Source organism: Podarcis tiliguerta (genome assembly GCF_965153285.1).
Source record: "Podarcis tiliguerta genome assembly, chromosome: 13".
Classification (NCBI taxonomy): Eukaryota; Metazoa; Chordata; class Lepidosauria; order Squamata; family Lacertidae; genus Podarcis; species Podarcis tiliguerta.
Genome location: NC_139546.1, coordinates 1,376,729 through 1,394,442, shown reverse-complemented (window position 1 = coordinate 1,394,442; position 17,714 = coordinate 1,376,729). Strand labels below are relative to the sequence as shown.

At 48.2% G+C, this 17,714-nt stretch overlaps 1 protein-coding gene across 3 annotated transcripts in view; it reads right to left on the bottom strand.

Annotated features, from left to right (window-relative positions):
* CORO1C (coronin 1C) overlaps positions 1-17,443 on the bottom strand; it is a 65,402-nt gene extending 47,959 nt beyond the window's left edge. Inside the window, exon 1 of one of the 3 annotated variants that reach the window (XM_083407591.1) lies at positions 15,592-17,443. In XM_083407591.1, the coding sequence (XP_083263717.1) occupies positions 15,592-16,957 (1,366 nt within the window). In that variant the 5' untranslated portion in view covers positions 16,958-17,443. Of the gene's footprint in view, positions 1-11,977; positions 12,110-15,591 lie in introns of those variants that run through there. The other 2 variants (XM_083407593.1, XM_083407592.1) reach the window with 2 other exon arrangements.
* Between the last annotated feature and the right edge of the window lie 271 nt (positions 17,444-17,714).

Genomic DNA, 17,714 nt, shown 5'->3' with positions numbered 1-17,714 from the left:
TCAGCATGTGGCGAGGCTTCAGACTGGTTGCAGGAACGTCCTACAGCCAACCCAAAGCCGCAGCAGCGTTGCCGCCCACCCAGAAGCCAGCCAGCGTCGCGGAAGTCAGTCCCTGCGTGGTGAGGCATCCACAGTGCGCGGGAACTGACAGAGCAGGCAGCAGGGTCCACGGGCCAGATTTATGAGCCTGGGGGGACGCATCCGGCCCCTGGGCCATAGTTTGCCGACTCCTGGTCTACAGGGAGCAAGGGAGCAGCTCTTGCCAGGATTCTGAGACAGGTTTCTCTCCCAGTCTGCCTAGATGCCAGAGACTGGACCCGGGACCTTCCCCACACAAAGTAAATGCTTTACCACTGAGTTGTGGTCAGTCTTCTGTGGTGCAAAGATTATACTTCATGATCCTTTACACTACTTTTCTTTTTCTATTGAGTGTCTTTAAATGTGGGTGGGTTCAGCTAGTCATTTCCAAGCTGCATTCCAGGAAACCCTGGGTGCCTCACAGATCAAGATCAGCAGTGCTCAATGAATTTTCCTGAAGGACCCTTTGCCTGCAACTACCAATCTTACCATGCTGCAAACAATCATATCTCCATACAAGCAGAAGAGCGGCAAGGCGTAAGAGACCTGAAACAAGCCACTCCAGAACTGAGTTGTGTGCCACAGAACTGTCTGCAATGTGCAATGGTTCCTGAGTGAACAAGTTTATGTGGACAGGGTTCTCTGAGGGGATTGGAAGTATCAAAATCACTGGGGCTAAAGCCATGCTCCAACTCACCAGGACTTCTTGACTGGGGGGCTGCCTAGCTTAAGATAGGCACAGCTGACCCATGAGAAATAATGATCTCTCCCACCAATGGAGGCAACCTGTAGTACTTGTACCTTATGCCAATCAGGTGGAGCTTATCACTCGCAGCTGCTGCCTCCTGGGTTGTTTTTGCTGTGTCAGCAGCACCAAACGGACTTCCCCAGGGTGCAAGCCTGGGCAGCGTGTCTGGAGGGTCTGGGCTGCCCTGAGATTCAGAAGCAGAGATTGCTTAAGAAAAAGAAAGGGCTACTTAAAGCCCAAAGGACACAATGACTTGTTATTTTTTTAAAACAGCAGCTGGCAGTGCAGGAAGCAGAAAGGTTCAGGATTAGAATTCTGATCCCATTTTCTGCAGCAGGAACTCAACAGAAGAATCAGGTCAGAACCCAGCCCAACCAGCCCACACAGGACCCAATCACAATCCTGCCGGGGGGGGGGGGGGGGATATTCCCATAATTCAAGGCAGGAGATGGGTATGCAAGTGATAAGCCTTTTCTGCATGTTTTCCTTTTGAGGTAACCTAATTTTCTTTACCAGTGCAACAAGATTAATAAGGCAGAAACATCCATTTCAGTTTCTCACTGGCTTTTCTTAGCTATTTCAATGCCATTTCACAAGCCACTTTTTTATTATTACTACTATTATTATTATTATTATTCACAAGCCAAATTTATTTTTAAACCACCACAACATAGTATTTTATTGCTTCCCAGCCTTCCCCAACCTTATGCCCGCCAGATGTTCTGGAATACAATTGCCACCGGTCCCAGCTGGAGTCCAAACATCTGGAGGGCACCAGCTTGGGGAAGGGCTGACTACCCTATTTGTTCATGAGATTCATTAGAAACATTTCAGAAGACAGCAGGTATGGAAGACTACTTTCGGCCCTTGCAAATCCAGTCTGTTAAGGCAAAGTGTTAACAGTTCATCATTTCCACATTAGTCATTAGCAGGTGTAAGATGGTAAATAGCCTTTCTTCAAAAGCAACACATTTCAGTAAACATATTGCCCCACCCCCATATATGGATACCAAAACTTAACCAACATCAGTTCCTGCTACTGCTACTGAATGAGAACAAGCAGCTAGCGGCGTATTCTGATGCCAGAGTTGAACATGGAAATAGAAGCACGCTCTGGATACAAACAAGCATTTCTAAGTGTGAGGGAGTCTTTCCTTAAGTGCCTGAATTTTTCCAGGCCTTGTAAAGTGAGGTTCACTAAGAGCAAAGTGATAACAGAGCAACTGGAGGCCACCTTAAAGCAGCGCAGCAGTTCTTAACTGCTAAACATGGCTCAGAGAAAATTCAGCTCCATAAACTCTCACCCGGTCCACTGAAGACTCGGCTCAAAAGAAGGATGTGCCTTAAAATTCAGAGACCATGAAATGCAAAGGGCAGAGAAAGCCCACCCTGCTCTGGGCAGGCTGGAGAGAGGAGGGTCTGCTGCCACACAGGGCCCCAAGGCACTCGCCAACTGCACAGGCGATGGACAGGCAGCTGCTGGCAGTGTTTCTCCCAAGAGTAGACGGTGTAAGGCCCAGAAATGGGGCAGAAGCAGAGAACGAGCCTAAGCCAATTCAACAGACAGATAGGGGCCTGATCCAGGTGTCTTTGCTGAACTAGCCTGAAGCTGGTTCACCAATTTATTTTTTTTTAAATACCCCCCCCACACACATTTTTTTATCCTGGTCAACCATTGGGGTTTGGGGTAGCTCTGTGCTCTGTTCGGCCCCACTGCTCCCCAGCAAGGAATCTGGAATGATCCCTTCCTGAGCAGCTGCAATGGGAGTGAGGCACCTTTGGCCATTAAGATGTTGCTCGAGTGCTACTTCCCTCATCCCTGCTCATGCTGGGTGGGGCTGGTGGGAGCTGGACTCCAACATCTGGATTACCACAGGTTCCACACCCTGATGTAAGACATTAGGAACATGGGAATCTTCCTTATTCCAGATCAGACTATTGGTCCATCGATCCCAGTAGCTCAGCTGATTACTGAAGTTCTGGAAGGCCGTCATCTGCTGCCTTAAGGGAGGATCCAAGGGACAGAGGCCGGGGCATTTGCACATGCTCTATGATACTTATCCCCCACCCCTGTGGCAGCAATTCAATGAAAAGAGAATACATTGAATTGTTGCACAAAGTCAGTAAATCGCTTCAAATTGTTAACTGTGCAAACCCCCACAATATTAACTTCACCAATATTGCCACTGCAAACTGGAACACAATTTCTAACAGGAGCATCACTCTTCTGCCCTACAGTGCAACCTGTAGTGGGGAACCAAGAACTGACTTCTAGATATTTCAATCTTATAATTTTACTTCAAATCCCTCACTTGTGGTACCAATTATAGCCTCTCTAACATCTGTTTTAACAAATGCTTTCAAGATCAACACTTCCTCTCTCTTGTACAGATGTTCTTTATCTTCAAGCTTAATCCCTTTTCATCCCAGAGGCACTGTTTTGAGCTACTGAAGAGCACTATCTTAATCTAGAAGTATCTGTTGTCCACACAACTCAACATTAGTGTAAGAATAAACCCATTTACAAGATGCAAAGTCAGAGGGGGGAACATGACTCAAAGGACATTTGCTGTAATTACGGATGCTCAGCAACATGTTATTTCAAGACAGTAGTTGAGGTGGTTCTGCACATAAGAAAAAGATTCCCAATATAAGATGACAACTTGTCATGTGACTTTTTAATGCAGGGAATCGCTTTCTATCAGGATCATTAAGCATAGTCATACCTCGGGTTACAACTGCTTCAGGTTGCATTTTTTCAGGTTGCAGACCTCTGAAACCCAGAAGTACCGGAATGGGTTACGTCTGGGTTTCAGCGGTCGCGCATGCGCAGAAGCGCCAAATCGCAACCCGCGTCTGCGCATGCATCCCGCATGGATCACATTTGCAACCTGAGCATCCATTATACACTGTGTTGTTCTATACAAACTGAGGACAAAACTACCTCACATACTTCTGCAGTGAAGCTGGAATCATCTGGAGGAATTTAGGACTCAATTCTTGCATCAGTTAATGATGATGGATTTGTCAAGAACCAAGATTCATGTTTCAATAAGCAAAATGTGACATTCCCGCCAGGTAAAAACTCCCAACATGCACAGATAACATAAAGATATTATAGTACTGAATATTCAGAAAGTTTCTCAACCAGGCTTCAAAGAAATCAACCCCCGTTTCTTGCTGAAACCCCCACAAAGTGAGGGAATTGTTTGAGAGACTGAAGTCAGAACACCACCACCTTTCAAAGGCCAATTTCAAAGCACAAGACTGCACAATTTTACAATTGCTCATCTAGATTGTGTTCCAAAGTCTATGAAGAGATACATCTTTAAATGGCACTGAAAACCAAAGAATGAAGCCACTAGTAATACGTCTGAGGGAAGGGATTTCCATTAAATGGGTTCCACCACAAAGACAGTCCTATCTTGCTCTCATTGCACTGGGCAAAAAGGAGGGCCTCCCCTGCAAATCTCAGTGAACACTCTTGGGACAGAGCGCTCTCTGTGCTGTGAACCACTTATCTCTGGATAATTTCCAGCTTTAATTACATCTACTATATATGTGCAACTGATCAATGTTAGAGACATGTACATGATTCATGTTCAGGACATTACCTGCCAATTAATGGTGCTAGTACATGAATGGTGGGATTAGGAGATTTGCAGGGGTGGGAGTCATCTCAGGCTCATTACAGTCTTTTATTTAAAAAAATCGTATCAGACTGGTTGCTATAACTCAGGATCAATAATAGATAGAAGAACCTGTTTGTTTCTTCCAAAATATTAGTCCTGGTGTTCACAAGTGCTGTCTGCATGGCATGATGTTTTTTGGGAGAGAATTTCCATGCAACTTAACTCTTCTCAAATGCCAGAGGATTCCATCCAGGGGTTCATAATCCCTCCTTTAGACACCTGATTATACTCCATTTTAACCGGTTTAGGGTTTGTGCTAGCATTATTTTAATTTCATTGCTCCTGCTTTTTAAATGGAATTATTGGAGGGGAGGAAGGTTTGCATCAGTGAAGAAAGGGAAAACTAATTACATTAGTAGAGATTAAGCTCACTGTCAAATCAAATACCCATGGCTCCTTAATCAAAGGACACCAAGGGCCAGCTGGAAGATGCTCTCGCCACACTCTGACCAGATGCATTCTCTGCCCCCACCAGAATGAAGGTTTCCTAAAAATTCACTGCAACAACTCCCTGCAAAGACAGTGCACACTCCCAGTGTATGTTATCACATATATGAGACACGCAGGCTTTGTAGTGCGTTAAACATAGGTAGGAAGCTGCAAATATCAGAACACCGTTTCAAGTCTTAATGCCAACAAATTTTCCATCCTCCATAAGATTTACTACTTTAAAAATCCGTTGCAATGCAAAGAGTAATGAAGTTCTTAGCCCTCTTTTGCAGCCCTTCATCCTGACAAAAATATTGATCTCATAGAGCTCAAGCTTAGCACTTTTTGAAGCAGTCCTCAAGTACAGAAGTATTCTTCCCACCTAACAATCCCACAATATTGTTTATCCAGCACACAAAGAACTGCATTTCCCTCCTCACACTTCTTCATTTTCTCTGTATGCTACCTTGCTTTCGCTCTGAATCAGACATACCTTGTTAAGCGAGATTTTTACCTTGACTCAATAATGGCATCTTCTGAAAGCCACAGGTAAAAGAGAAGTGTCCTGAACAAGAGATCTCACACTAAACTCAGATACTTGTAGGACAACCCTACCATCTATTGCCCACCTAGGTAAACAACACAGGTCTCAAAACCATTGTTACACTATGCAGGCACTATGCAGGCAAGCATATCACAAACGCCAACGACTGAATTGTCATGGTTCTCAAAGAACCACAAGAACTGCAGTTCTGCAAAGGAGCCCAGTCAAAAAATTATCCCACCTTCTTTACAACTATAGGTCCCAGCCCAGGCTTATCTGCTGGTGTACATTTCTGTTGTGCACTAAGGGAGCACTCTAGAATGGTGCTTGGAATACTGGGTAAGACCTCCCTAGATGGCAGCATCTGCAACATGGCAACCCAGCCTTTGCCAATGAGTGTTCTCCAGATGCCTCAGACTACAATTCCCATCACCCCCAGCTGGTGCGGGATTGGGAATGATGGGAGCTGTAGTCCAAAATGTCTGGACATTGTGTTGGCAAAAGCTGCAGCAATGCAATGCAGCTTCTGTTAGAAAAAGTGCACAGCTCAGTTTTCAAAGCAAATCAAAAGTTAAACTGGTCCTTTTTTTAAGTCAATAGAAGTGTAAGATAATTTTTAAAATGTGTTTTAAAACAAAGCCCCAGGCACTTTTAGTGAGCCAAATTGTCGTGTAATGCTCAAATGATTCCTTCAATTATGTGATTATTAAAAATGTCCAATTTTAACATGCATGCAATAAATATGCAGTTATTAAGCACCATTAGTTTCTCCCTCGCTCCTAGCCTATGATGCAATATTAATTTCCCTGGCCTTACATTTCATTGCAGCTACATCCACTCCCTGCCTCGTGCTTGGATGCAGCCCAACTGTGACAGATGCAATAAGCATGAAGATTTAACTCGAAAAATCCAATGATGTTTGAAAAGGCATCAGACGACAGAGCAATCCCAACACAGTGTGTATGGGGAAGCACCAATGTGGACTGCAGTTCTCCCACTCAAAGTCTACAGCCATCCAGTAAAAATTTACGATTATGTAGCAAGACACAAAAACACATGCAGTCAGGTGTGTATTTGGGGATTTTTGCACTTTGATCTTTTACCTCTGCAAACACAGCCTTGGAAAAACATGAAGTAACAAAATAACATCAGCAAGTTATATATAGCAACCTTTTTTACATAAGAAGATAAGCTATATTGCCCCAATTTGTTTTGTTTCCCCACCTCCAGCATACCTAGACCACCACCCTGCTTTCCTCCATGGGTCTATCCTCAGTCCATTTATCATTACAGTTCCCTTAAGCCAGAGACTCAGGAGTCCCATGTGCCAGACTCCATCTCACCTCAGCTTTTTACCACCTTTGCACTCTGCTTACAAGTTCTTTCTCAACCAATTTATTGTACACCCAGAGGGAGCAGATGGTTCAGGAATTTGCATCCAACCCAAGTGGACACAGCAGCCCAGGGAAAATGGGAGGGGGCGGCATTGCATGGGTATTACCACGTCCCAAAGTGAGCCTGCCATAACCACCCCCCCAAACTCCTCTTTGGAGTTCTAGGGCTTGCACTTTAATGAACTCACTGAGCGTTGTAAAATGTTTTTAGCCTATGTTTTTAAGCTGTGGTTTTATAAACATTTCAGTTGTTTTAGGTTTTAATATATTTTAGATCCTGATTGTAAATTACCTTGTTTTATACACAAAAAGAAATATTTTCATAAAAGGGAGTAAGCAAAGCATGAAAGTCTGGCATCTACCACATGGATGGAGAGGGAAACATGAGTGGGTTGTGCAAAGGGATCACGGGGGTTGCAGATGGAGAGCACCCTCCGCGTGGGAAGGCCCTTGCAAGCAGATGAGCACATGGCTACCATACCATCTCTGAACCAATCAGAGGAAAAATAGGCACACAGAGCAAACATGCTCTATTGTACATGCAGAGCAGCTCAGTTTATGATGACCTCCTAGGCTAGTCAGTTTTATTTCTATGTCTAGTCAGCTTGCAGCTGATTTCTTCATCATTTTCTTATACATTAGTACAATGATGCATATGCTTGAGAAAGGTAATTAGTTTACATTTTGTGAGTTAGAAAATTCATATAGCATTTCACAAATCATAAGAAAAGCTTCTAAGAATTAAGAATTCACTTTCAATGAAAGTCGCATCTTACAGTGGCCCATTTTCCATGCCAAGGCAAACCATAGTTAACGGCTTACTGTGTATGCCCAGACCTGACCACTTTGTTTCTCCCACTTCCCGCACAGAAGAAACAAGCTAGGATCCCAGCTGTAGTGTTACACCTGAGTCAGAGTGGTATATAGTGATCAAGAGTGTTGGATTAGGGTCAGATAAAAAAGGAGGGAGAGAACCATGTATGCGTGCCGCCCCCTTTGAGGACAATTCAGAAATTACAGCTGGTGCAAACCTCAGTGGACAAATTGCTGACCAGTACAAGATGGTCTGAGTATATAAAACCAATTCTGGCATGACTGCAATGGCTACCAATTTGCTTCAGGGATCAATTTAAAGTGCTAGTTCTGACCTCTAAAGCCTTATGCAGTTTAGGACCGCAATAACTCGAGGACCCCCTATCCCTGCACTCACCATCTGAGGTCTTTCTCTGTGCGCCCTCTCAGAGGGAGGTGCAGATGGTGGCAACATGAGAATGGGCCTTTTCAGTGGTGGCTCCCCACTTTTGGAATGCTCTCCCCAGGGAGGCTTGCCTGGTGCCATCATTGGCTATGTTTAGGTGCCAGGCAAAAATGATTCTTTTTAAATGGACTTTTGACCTTTAGCTCAGGAGAGTTTTAGATATTGTGGCCTCCTTTAGTGGGTGGGATGTATTTGACTGTTATATATATGTATATATGTATAAGTTTTTGTTTTTATTTGGTTTTAATTTTTGTATTACATTGTAAGTCGTTCTGGGCTTATTTCTCATTAAAAGTATGACTTACAAGTGCAATAAATAAGTATAAATAAATAATGTAATAAAAAATAGCAATCAGTAAGCAATGAACAAACCTTAGCTACAGACTGAGATTTCACTGGAGCAAAACAATCCACAATCCCTGCTTCAGATATAACTCTGAGGTAGAAACTGACTCTCCTGTATACCAGGAAGGAAAAGTAAAGAAGCTGAAGTTGTCCTTCATGGTGGGCCATTGTCTATGGCTTACCATTAACATGTGAATAAGGTAAGAATAATGTAAAAGCAGGTCCCTACCCTGGTAAAGGTAAAGGGACCCCTGACCATTAGGTCCAGTCATGGCCGACTCTGGGGTTGTGGTGCTCATCTCGCTTTACTGGCCGAGGGAGCCGGCGTACAGCTTCTGGGTCATGTGGCCAGCAGGACTAAGCCGCTTCTGGCGAACCAGAGTAGCGCACGGAAATGCTGTTTACCTTCCCGCCAGAGCGGTACCTATTTATCTACTTGCACTTTGACGTGCTTTCAAACTGCTAGGTTGGCAGGAGCAGGGACCGAGCAACGGGAGCTCAACCCGCCGCGGGGATTTGAACCACCGAACTTCTGATCGGCAAGTCCTAGGCCCTGTGGTTTAACCCACAGCGCCACCCGCGTCCCTCCCTACCCTGAGGATCCTACAAATGACATTTTGACAGAAGGAAACAGGGCATGGAGAGAAAGGCAGAACCAAAATATGCAAATAATTAAGAGTTATGTAAATTTACAATACAATCCCATGATTACTTTGTCTGAAGACAAAGAAATGCTTCTGTGAGACAGAGGCAGAACTGCTCAACAGCTACTTTTCCTCTGTCTTCAGCCAAAAGGAGAGTAATGCCCAACCTGGTGAACATGATAAGCAAGGCAAGGAGAGAGCTGCATTTCAATAGGGACAACTGTAAGGTTCTACACTTAAGCAGGAAGAACCTGCTGCACAAATATAAAATGGGGAACATCTGGCTTACTAGCAGTACATGTGAAAAAGATCTGGGGGTCTTAGCAGACCACAAGTTGAACATGAGTCAACAGCGTTATGCGGCAGCAAAAAAAGCTAATGCTATTCTAGGCTACATCAACAGAATGTTCCCACCAAGGGAAATCATAGTACCATTCTATGGTTAGACCACACCCAGAATATTGTGCCCCTTTCTGGGTGCCACAATTTAAGAAGGATATTGACAAGCTGGAAAGTGTGCAGAGGAGGGTGACCAAGATGATCAAGTGTCTGGAAGCCAAGCCTTAGGAACAGCTGAGGGAGTTGGGAATGTTTAGCCTGAAGAAGAAGAAGAGACTGAGAACAGATATGACAGACATCTTCAAATATTGAAAGGGCTGTCCCATGGAGCAAGCTTGTTTTCTCCTGCTCCAGAGGGTAGGAGCCAAACCAATTGATTCAAGTTACATGAAAGGCTATTTGGGACAGTAAGAGCTGTTCAGTAGTGGAAAAGACTCCCACGAGAGGTGGTGGACTTTCCTTCCTTGGAGGTTTACAAGCAGAGCTAGATGGCCACCTGTCATCTAGTTGAGGTTCCTTGGTGTCCCTTCCAACGCTGCAATTCTGATTCTATGAATTATGACCTGCTGAACTCCACTGGACTTACAGCCCCAGCATGCATGGCAGGCACAGTCATCTACCCTTCCCCCTTCTTCTTAGACATCATGTTCCACTGTATGCCACACACATCGTAGGCAACTGACTAATATTTTCCCCTCCTCAAAAATAGTCAACAATCTAAAGAACAAAAGAACTGTATTCCATCCCACACAGAAGTGCTCACATTATTCTTAGTCATAAAATGTGCAATACTGAGGAAGAATTACAGTTTGCACCTCGAGAGGCTTCTTCTCGGCAAAAGATGCCCATTCTTTGAGCAGCAGACTCAGCTGCCTAGTCCAGCCCTGCAAGAGGTATCCCATGCCAACTGAAGGCATTTATTGCTATCTTCTAAAACCACTTCCCCCACATGCAGAATATACTGCTGTATTCTTCTGTGAGGTATTTGAAGGAGGCTTCTATCCGACTGAAAGCCTCTCTCCAGGGTTGCCGAGCAGTATGTGACAGCTTCCTCCTTTAGAAGGAATCCTATCTACAGAAGACAGCCAGTATGAAACCCTCTTCAGAGTTCCTAAAATTTCTCTCTACACTTCATTTAACCCATGATTTCCCAGTATTCAGCTGTAAAAATTGCACACGCACAATTTCCCCAAACAGAAAAGCAGATTTCCTTGAGAATTCCTTTTTAACCCCTGCTGCTGCGCTGCTCTCCCTCAACCATCACAGGGAGACATACCCCACCCCAAACACCTGCAGCCCCTTATACAGGGACATCCTTCTTGTTCCCCTGACCTCTCCACAATTTGCAACAGAGCACCAAACATCTGCCTGCAGCTTGGGGAGCAGCCTGCCCTAACCAGCAACTGGCTCTCCCCATGACCTAACCCTCCCCTCCCTCCTCAATTATCTGCTGCCATAAAGCAACACACCCAAGTCCCTCCTCCGTCACCAGCACCCAAGTCTACACCCTGCTGACAACCCGCCCCCCCACAAAACACAGAAACATTATTGCCTGCACCTGCATGATACACCTCCCTCCCCAAACTGGAAAGCTTCCCACCACCGTTTATCAGCTTCCTGGGCTGCCTGGACTTAGCACCTTGAGTTGTCTCTCACATGAACAAACCTTTATGTCCTCCTCAGTTCATCCCTTGCAGCTGTTTCTCCCCAGTCACCCCCCCATGCCTTCCCTTCTCGCCCATCCACGGTCTCATGCAAACCCCAGGCCTCTCATCCTAGCCCCACATCTGCAGCCCCCACATCCCACCAAACCCGACACCCTCAAGACACCTCTGTTTCCAAAGAAGCCCGGGCTCTTTCCCTCCCCAGCCCTTTTCAATGGCATCTCACTGCGGCTTACATAAGCTGCTTCAAGAGCCCTTTCTCCCCCCCCCCCCCCCGCCTTTGAGTCAAAAGATGGAAATTATTTGAACATGACCACTCGGACCACCTGACAATTACAAACCTCCACTTCCCTTCTCCAATTTCAAACCTGGCATGCTCTCACCTGCAGTTACAGATTTATAAATGTATATTTTGTGAATCAGACACGCAGTCTTTTTTTAATGAGGAAGGTGCAAATGTCTTTTTTTTTTTTAGCCTCCCCCCATGAGACCCACATATGCCACACCAATAATCTGTTTAAGCGCAAACAAAAATGCATTGTTTTGTGGAATCCCTACAGGCACCCGAATCTGCAGGAAGACAGAAAGTCAGGCACGTTTCCTTCGGAGGCCGGAGGGCAACCTGTGGGGCAGGAGGGGGCGGGGGAGAGGGGAGCCCCGCCGCCCTTCCGCCGCTTTCCCGGGGGGCCTGGATCGGAAGGAGCGCGAGGGCGGCCAGAGGAGCCGGCAGCGAGGAAGCGGCCCCCGAAGAGCGTCGCCGGGCACCAAGAAGCGAGGACACCCCCCGCCCCGAGGGACACGCGAGCGCGCCTGCACACGGACACGCGTCCGCCTCCCCTTACCTCGCCCTCCGCCGCCGCCCGCGCACCTCCTTCCTCCTCGCCCGACTCCGACTGACTGACGGACACGCGCGAAGACCGGCCGCCAGGGGGCGGGACCGCCCACGCCCCGCCCACGCCCACGCCCCGCCGCGCCCTGCGCCGCTCCGCCCTCTCGCGTCGCCTCAGCCAACCTCATGTCCCGCCCTCGCGGAGGGGAGAGGCGAGGCAGCCAATCGCCGCCCAGCGCGGGACGGAAGGCGTCCAACCAGCGTCTCTCGCTGGAAAGGAGAAGGGCGGGGCGGGCGCGGCGCGAGAGGAAGCGAGGAGAGGCGCGGCGGGGGGGGAGCGAGCGCCGGGCGCGGGCACGCGCCTCCCTTGTCCGCGGCCCCGCCTCCCCGCTCGCTCCCCCCGGCGCTCGCACACGCAACTCCCCATTCTCACGTGTCCGAGTCAGACTCGTGTATGGTCCCCGGACGTGGCCGAGATCTCTTTCTTCCCTCCGAGCGAGGGGCTGGCTTAGGAATATGGTTCATAAATGAATATTTCTAAGCAGTACATACGTTTTAATCTATTTCAAATATTGTGGGGTTGAGTTTTTTGTAAAGACCTTTAGCGCTCTAGTCCTGCACAGTATGCGTAGTTATTCAGCAAAGAGAGAGCAGTGCTTTTGGAAAGATGGGTTGGGGTAAAATTAAAAGAGACTCTTAGATTATTATTTAAAACAAAACATTTGGTAAAGGGGATGGCATCGTGTACATTGCCACTCCCAAATCCCGAAGTCTTCCCAAGCTGCCTTTGGCCGGAGAGCTCCCCCCGCCGCCCCGCCCAGCGGAGCTGCTCCATCCCTGGGCTGGCCCTTTCTGCAGCCGGGCCCCGGGCCCAAAGAGGCTGGCGGGGCGGGGCTGGCCTTGGACTTCCTCCCTTCCAAGCCGCGAGAGGAGGACCACCTTCAGGGGGTTCAATGAGATCAGCAGTTCATCGGCACCCTGCATACTGCAGCTGATCTGATTGCAAAGCAAAAACCTCTTCAGCCCTTGTTCAAAGCTCTCTGGTTTGGGCTTGTGAAGAACCCCCGCAGCAGTTCCATTTTGGGGCCTGTCTTCTGCATGGCAACTACCTTTAATTGTGTTAATACTGGGAGCCACTTACGAGGTCTTGGACTACAGGAGTGCCTATATAACGCTTCAAAATTAGATTTAAAATAAGCAAAATGCCCCCCAAAATTGGCTTATATTTGCTGGAGTCGTTGTCTCTTTCAGGTGGGCACTGACCCTGGCCTTCAGTACCTTCCTCTCCTATGTCTAGGGAGATTGGGTTAGGGAAATCGATAGCAAGAATCATATTTACAGTAGTGTGACTTGCTGTTGCATTCAGCTTTTGACCATTAAGGGGAGCTATAGAACTGGAGTACTATCAGGGCTGAGCTCTAGCTTTTAAAAAGAGGTGGTGGTGTAGGAAAATCACATGTGATACATGAATATTAGCCATTTATGTACCAATGAAATGCCTATCATTGCAAGAGGGCAGCAACAGAGGATTACAAAGGATGAAAGAGGATTTCTCAGGGATGCCCCCTCCCAGGCACCCCAGCTCACCCCACCACCAACACGGAGGAGAGCCAGCAGCCAGCTCAATGGCTACAGCTCAGTGGCAGGGGTTGAAATTCCCGGCTTCAATCTCTGGTGTTGTCTGGTAGATTTGGGGAAAGACTCATGGGCATAGCCGGGGGGGGGGGGGCAGCTATCCCTATCAATAAAAATAAAAAAAAATACATAGCCAACTGAGGTTCTCCTCCCCCCAAGAAAAGGCCTGCCCCCACTAACAAAAATCCTGGCTACACCCAGGGAAAGACTCCTGTCTCAAACTGCATAGGAGCTGCTGGTCCAGGTAGACAGGGGCTGTGGGTCATTAGACCCTAAGAAGGCCTGACAGAGCTGTAGTCCAAAGCCTCTGGAGGGCACAAAATTGGGGAAGGCTGATTTAAGGTGTGGGCACAGGACATTGGTTATCAGCAGTTACACGGGTGCAGGCACATCCTGACACTGGGAGAAAGTTTCCTTAAGGCCATTCCTCTGACCTGAGCCCTGCAGGGTCAAACCAATTTCTCCTGGCAGCAGGGGCATACCTAGGGGGTGGCTATGTTGCCCCCTGCCAGGGGCGCAGGCCCAGGAGGGCACAAAAACCGTGCATCCGCTCTCTAGCTTGGAGTGTCTAGGGCCCGTCCACCCACCTGCGCACTCCCTGGGGGGCTCCCCGGCTGCTCTGGGTGCCTCAGCAGAGAGGGAGGGGGCTCTGAGGCAGCTCCTTTCCAGGGACACAAGGGAGCCTAGGTATGTCTCTGCGCGGCAGCAAATTCCTTTGCTAATTTTGCCCAAGACCACTATGTGCTGTCTTCTCTCATCACCAAGGCAACTGAAGGGGGGGGGCACCCAGTTCTGCATATGAGAACCCAAGTATCAAATGCTCAGAATAATAGAACATCTGTAGCATCCCAGCTACAAACTGCGTGATGCTAAATAAATACCACATTGGGGAAATTCTAGTTGAAAGCAGGCAGTCCTTCCCTTCACAGGGGCTTAGTATTGCAAACAGGCTGTCAGCAATGGATTTTTAAAACAGATTTTCTGTGGAAAGGGTAAATGCAGAAGGCAGGGACATGGGCTGGCATTTTATAGAAATACAGAAAGCTGCCTTCTACTGAGTCCGGCACTGGTCCATTGAGCTCAGAACTGTCTGCACTGGCTGGCAGGGGCTCTTGGGGAACAGGGATCTCTCCCACCCTCCCTGGAGGTGCCATGGGGGGGGGCAGGGAACTTCTGCAGGAAAGCAGGTGCTCGGCCACTGAGCTCAGCTAAGTTACATGGATGATGCAAAAATGTGCTGGCCTGAGGAGGACCGTCCATCCCACACCATGCGTATGTGGAAGCTGCACTCAAGAGTTGCGCCATGGGACTAAAAGGACGTGATGCAGCTTTGCAGTCAGCTGCTCAGCTGAAACAAATAAAAATGCCTCACTTGCTGAGTCCACTAGACATAGTAGAAAAGTGGGCCAGAGGTTTTGTCCGCCTGCAGGGCGGGTGTCATCAGGCCAGAGTTTTACGACTAAAGTCTTGGGCTCAGTTCAGCAGAGTGAGCAAGAACCCCCCCCCCTTGCAGTTAGCCAAGAAATACATACTCCGATCTAATATGGGGGAGGGCAAAAGGCCATCAAGTCCAGGTGCTAAAATTTCACAGCCCTGTGAAATTCCCAGTCCTTTGCAGGTTTAAGCAGTACTCTGGTATTGCTGGTTTATTTGATTTATTTTCTCCCTTCCTTGATATTTAACTCACATCAATGATCCCAGCTTTCTTTCCTGGTCAACTTCACAGGCAAAGCACACAAACAACCTCTCTCTCTCCCGACCCAACACACTAATTTATTCCTTCCTGCTGCTGGACATCCATTCTGAAGCAGAACTCTGTGCCACTTCAGCAATCTTTGAACACCTGCCGATCTGAATACAAGATGCTCTCTTACCTGTTCCGTGTCCTTGTGCTCTGAGACCAAGATGGCGGTCAAGAGTTTTTTAAAATGCTCCTCCTTAGCCACTGCAAACATAGGCAATCCTGCCCCAGTCACAGTACCCCTGTCTCACCTTTCCGAGCAGGTGGGGCAGCCTTCTCCCCTGCCGGCTTCTGCTTCTCAAACGTCTTCTTCATGTCTGCCACTCTGAGGGCTTTTTCATCCTCTTGTTTAGTCTTCCTTTGTTCCTGCAGCCGACAACATTCCCCATTTTCTGGGGGTTTTCCTCCAGTGGTTTTGCTTCTGCCACTTTCGCTGGTCCCGTGAGAGGGGTTTTGCAGGGTCACCACCATGACTGCCGTGGCTGCCGTGGACTTGAGGTTCTCTGCTGCTTCTGCCTCTTCCCCAGGGCTTGGCAAGCCACCTGCTTGGCTCTTTGACTCAAAGCCCAGTTCACTGCAGGCCCCAAGGTCTTCCCCACTCTTGCGGGGCTGGCTCCTCTCCCTGGGATGTCTTTCAGCCTCCCCCCAAACCAAAGCAAGGTTTGAAGCTGCCAGCAACTTTATCTCAAGGCCCTTGGCTCCTTTATCGCTCCCACGAACCTCCCTTGCCGCCTCTTCTACACCAGTCAGGGTAACATGACTGCAGCCGATTGCTGCTCTCGCAGGCCAAGAGGCGCAGCTCGCCATCTGCATGTGGTCTCCACTTTGCCCATTGGGAAGAGCAATCAGTGGGCCTCCGGTTCCCCCATGGTTTTGTAGCGGAGGGCCTTCCATCTCTCCATTTCTTGGCTCCTCTGGAGAATCCAGGGAACTCAGGAAGCCAGCCTTGGTTTCCTCGCCAGGGGAGTTCAGCATCAGCTTATTCACTTGCCGGTTCTCAGCGCTGCTCTCTGAGCGTGTCAGCTGCCTCCTCAATACCCCCTGGAAAGTGCTAGTCATATCTGCCCTCACAGCCTCCCTTCCTAAACTTTCTTGACTGCCAAAGTTATTTATTTGAACCAGTGGCCAACTGCACGCTGTCATTTCCCTTTTCCTTTCAGATTCTGGAAAGCCAAATGGGTGGGTTTCGCCCTCTTGGGTCATGATGCTGTGCTTGCTTTCCTCTAGCCTATAGCAGAGAGCCGTGGTCTTCCTGCCTTCTGCGTCTTCTGAGCGCTGCCTTTGGAGCACCTGCATAGAGGCTGGACTTTCCAGGCCCTTCCCATGCGCCTGCATGGCCATGTGTGGCGCAGAGAGGAGGGGCTCCCCTGCCAGCTGCCCCATGGAAGCCGCCTCACCTGTGGCTCTCTTCATCTGCAGGTGTCTTGTGGAGACATGAACTCCACAGACTCCATCCCTGGGCCTGGTCCCCTCACACACCATTTGCTCATCTGTTGCCAAAGCAAAGCCATCACATTTCACCTTTGATGTTTTCCTGGTGTGGGGAGCCTCTTTCCTTTTTGTGATGCTCTTGCTGTCGAGTGAGTACCCCGAGTGCTGCCACGCAGGGGCTTCCATGGCAAGCAGCACACCACCTGGATTGCCTGTGCAGACAAGACCCCAACAATGCGGGTTCCCCAAATGTCATTCAGTTCAGAATCCTCCGCATCAGCTTCCCCTTGTATTTTGGGTGGGGGGGTGGAGGGGGACAGACGATGCACCCACAAGCCCACCAGTAGCTTGGAAAGCTCTCTCTGTGGATCATTAGAAGCTCTGTTATCAACATTAACAACATCCAGGGCGGGTCACCCCTTGGAGAGTCACAGCACGCGTTTCTCTACCAGAACAGGACACACAAATATACTAAAAGAAAACGCACAACATGGATTTTTCCCCCACCTGAGCAAAAGACACATCCAAAAGTCCAGTGGATTCCAAGCTGCAAACTTCTTTCTTGAAAGGCTGCATTACATTCTAGCAAAAGCCTTTCTCCTTCCCAAGAGCAGGTTGCAAGAAGCTTTTCCAGCGATTTCCAGTGATTTGTCTTTTGGGACCAACCTCACGATGACGATTCACAGCCCTCCCTTTGCAGTCATTTATGGTAAGATGGTTAGATCTCTACACATCTGAAACTGGCCCTCTGCCCGTGGCTTTTTGGAAAGACTGAAAAGCAGAGGAGCTTCCGGCTAGGTAGTTCTGGTTTGTTTGATTTCTAAAGATGACCTCCCTTGTCCCAATCCCCTTTTACGCAGGCACCCCTTCCTTAGATGGTGTGTCACATAGGCAGTGTAAGATTGCACCTTGCTCTGGCTTCCAGTGATGAGGAGGAGGGGGG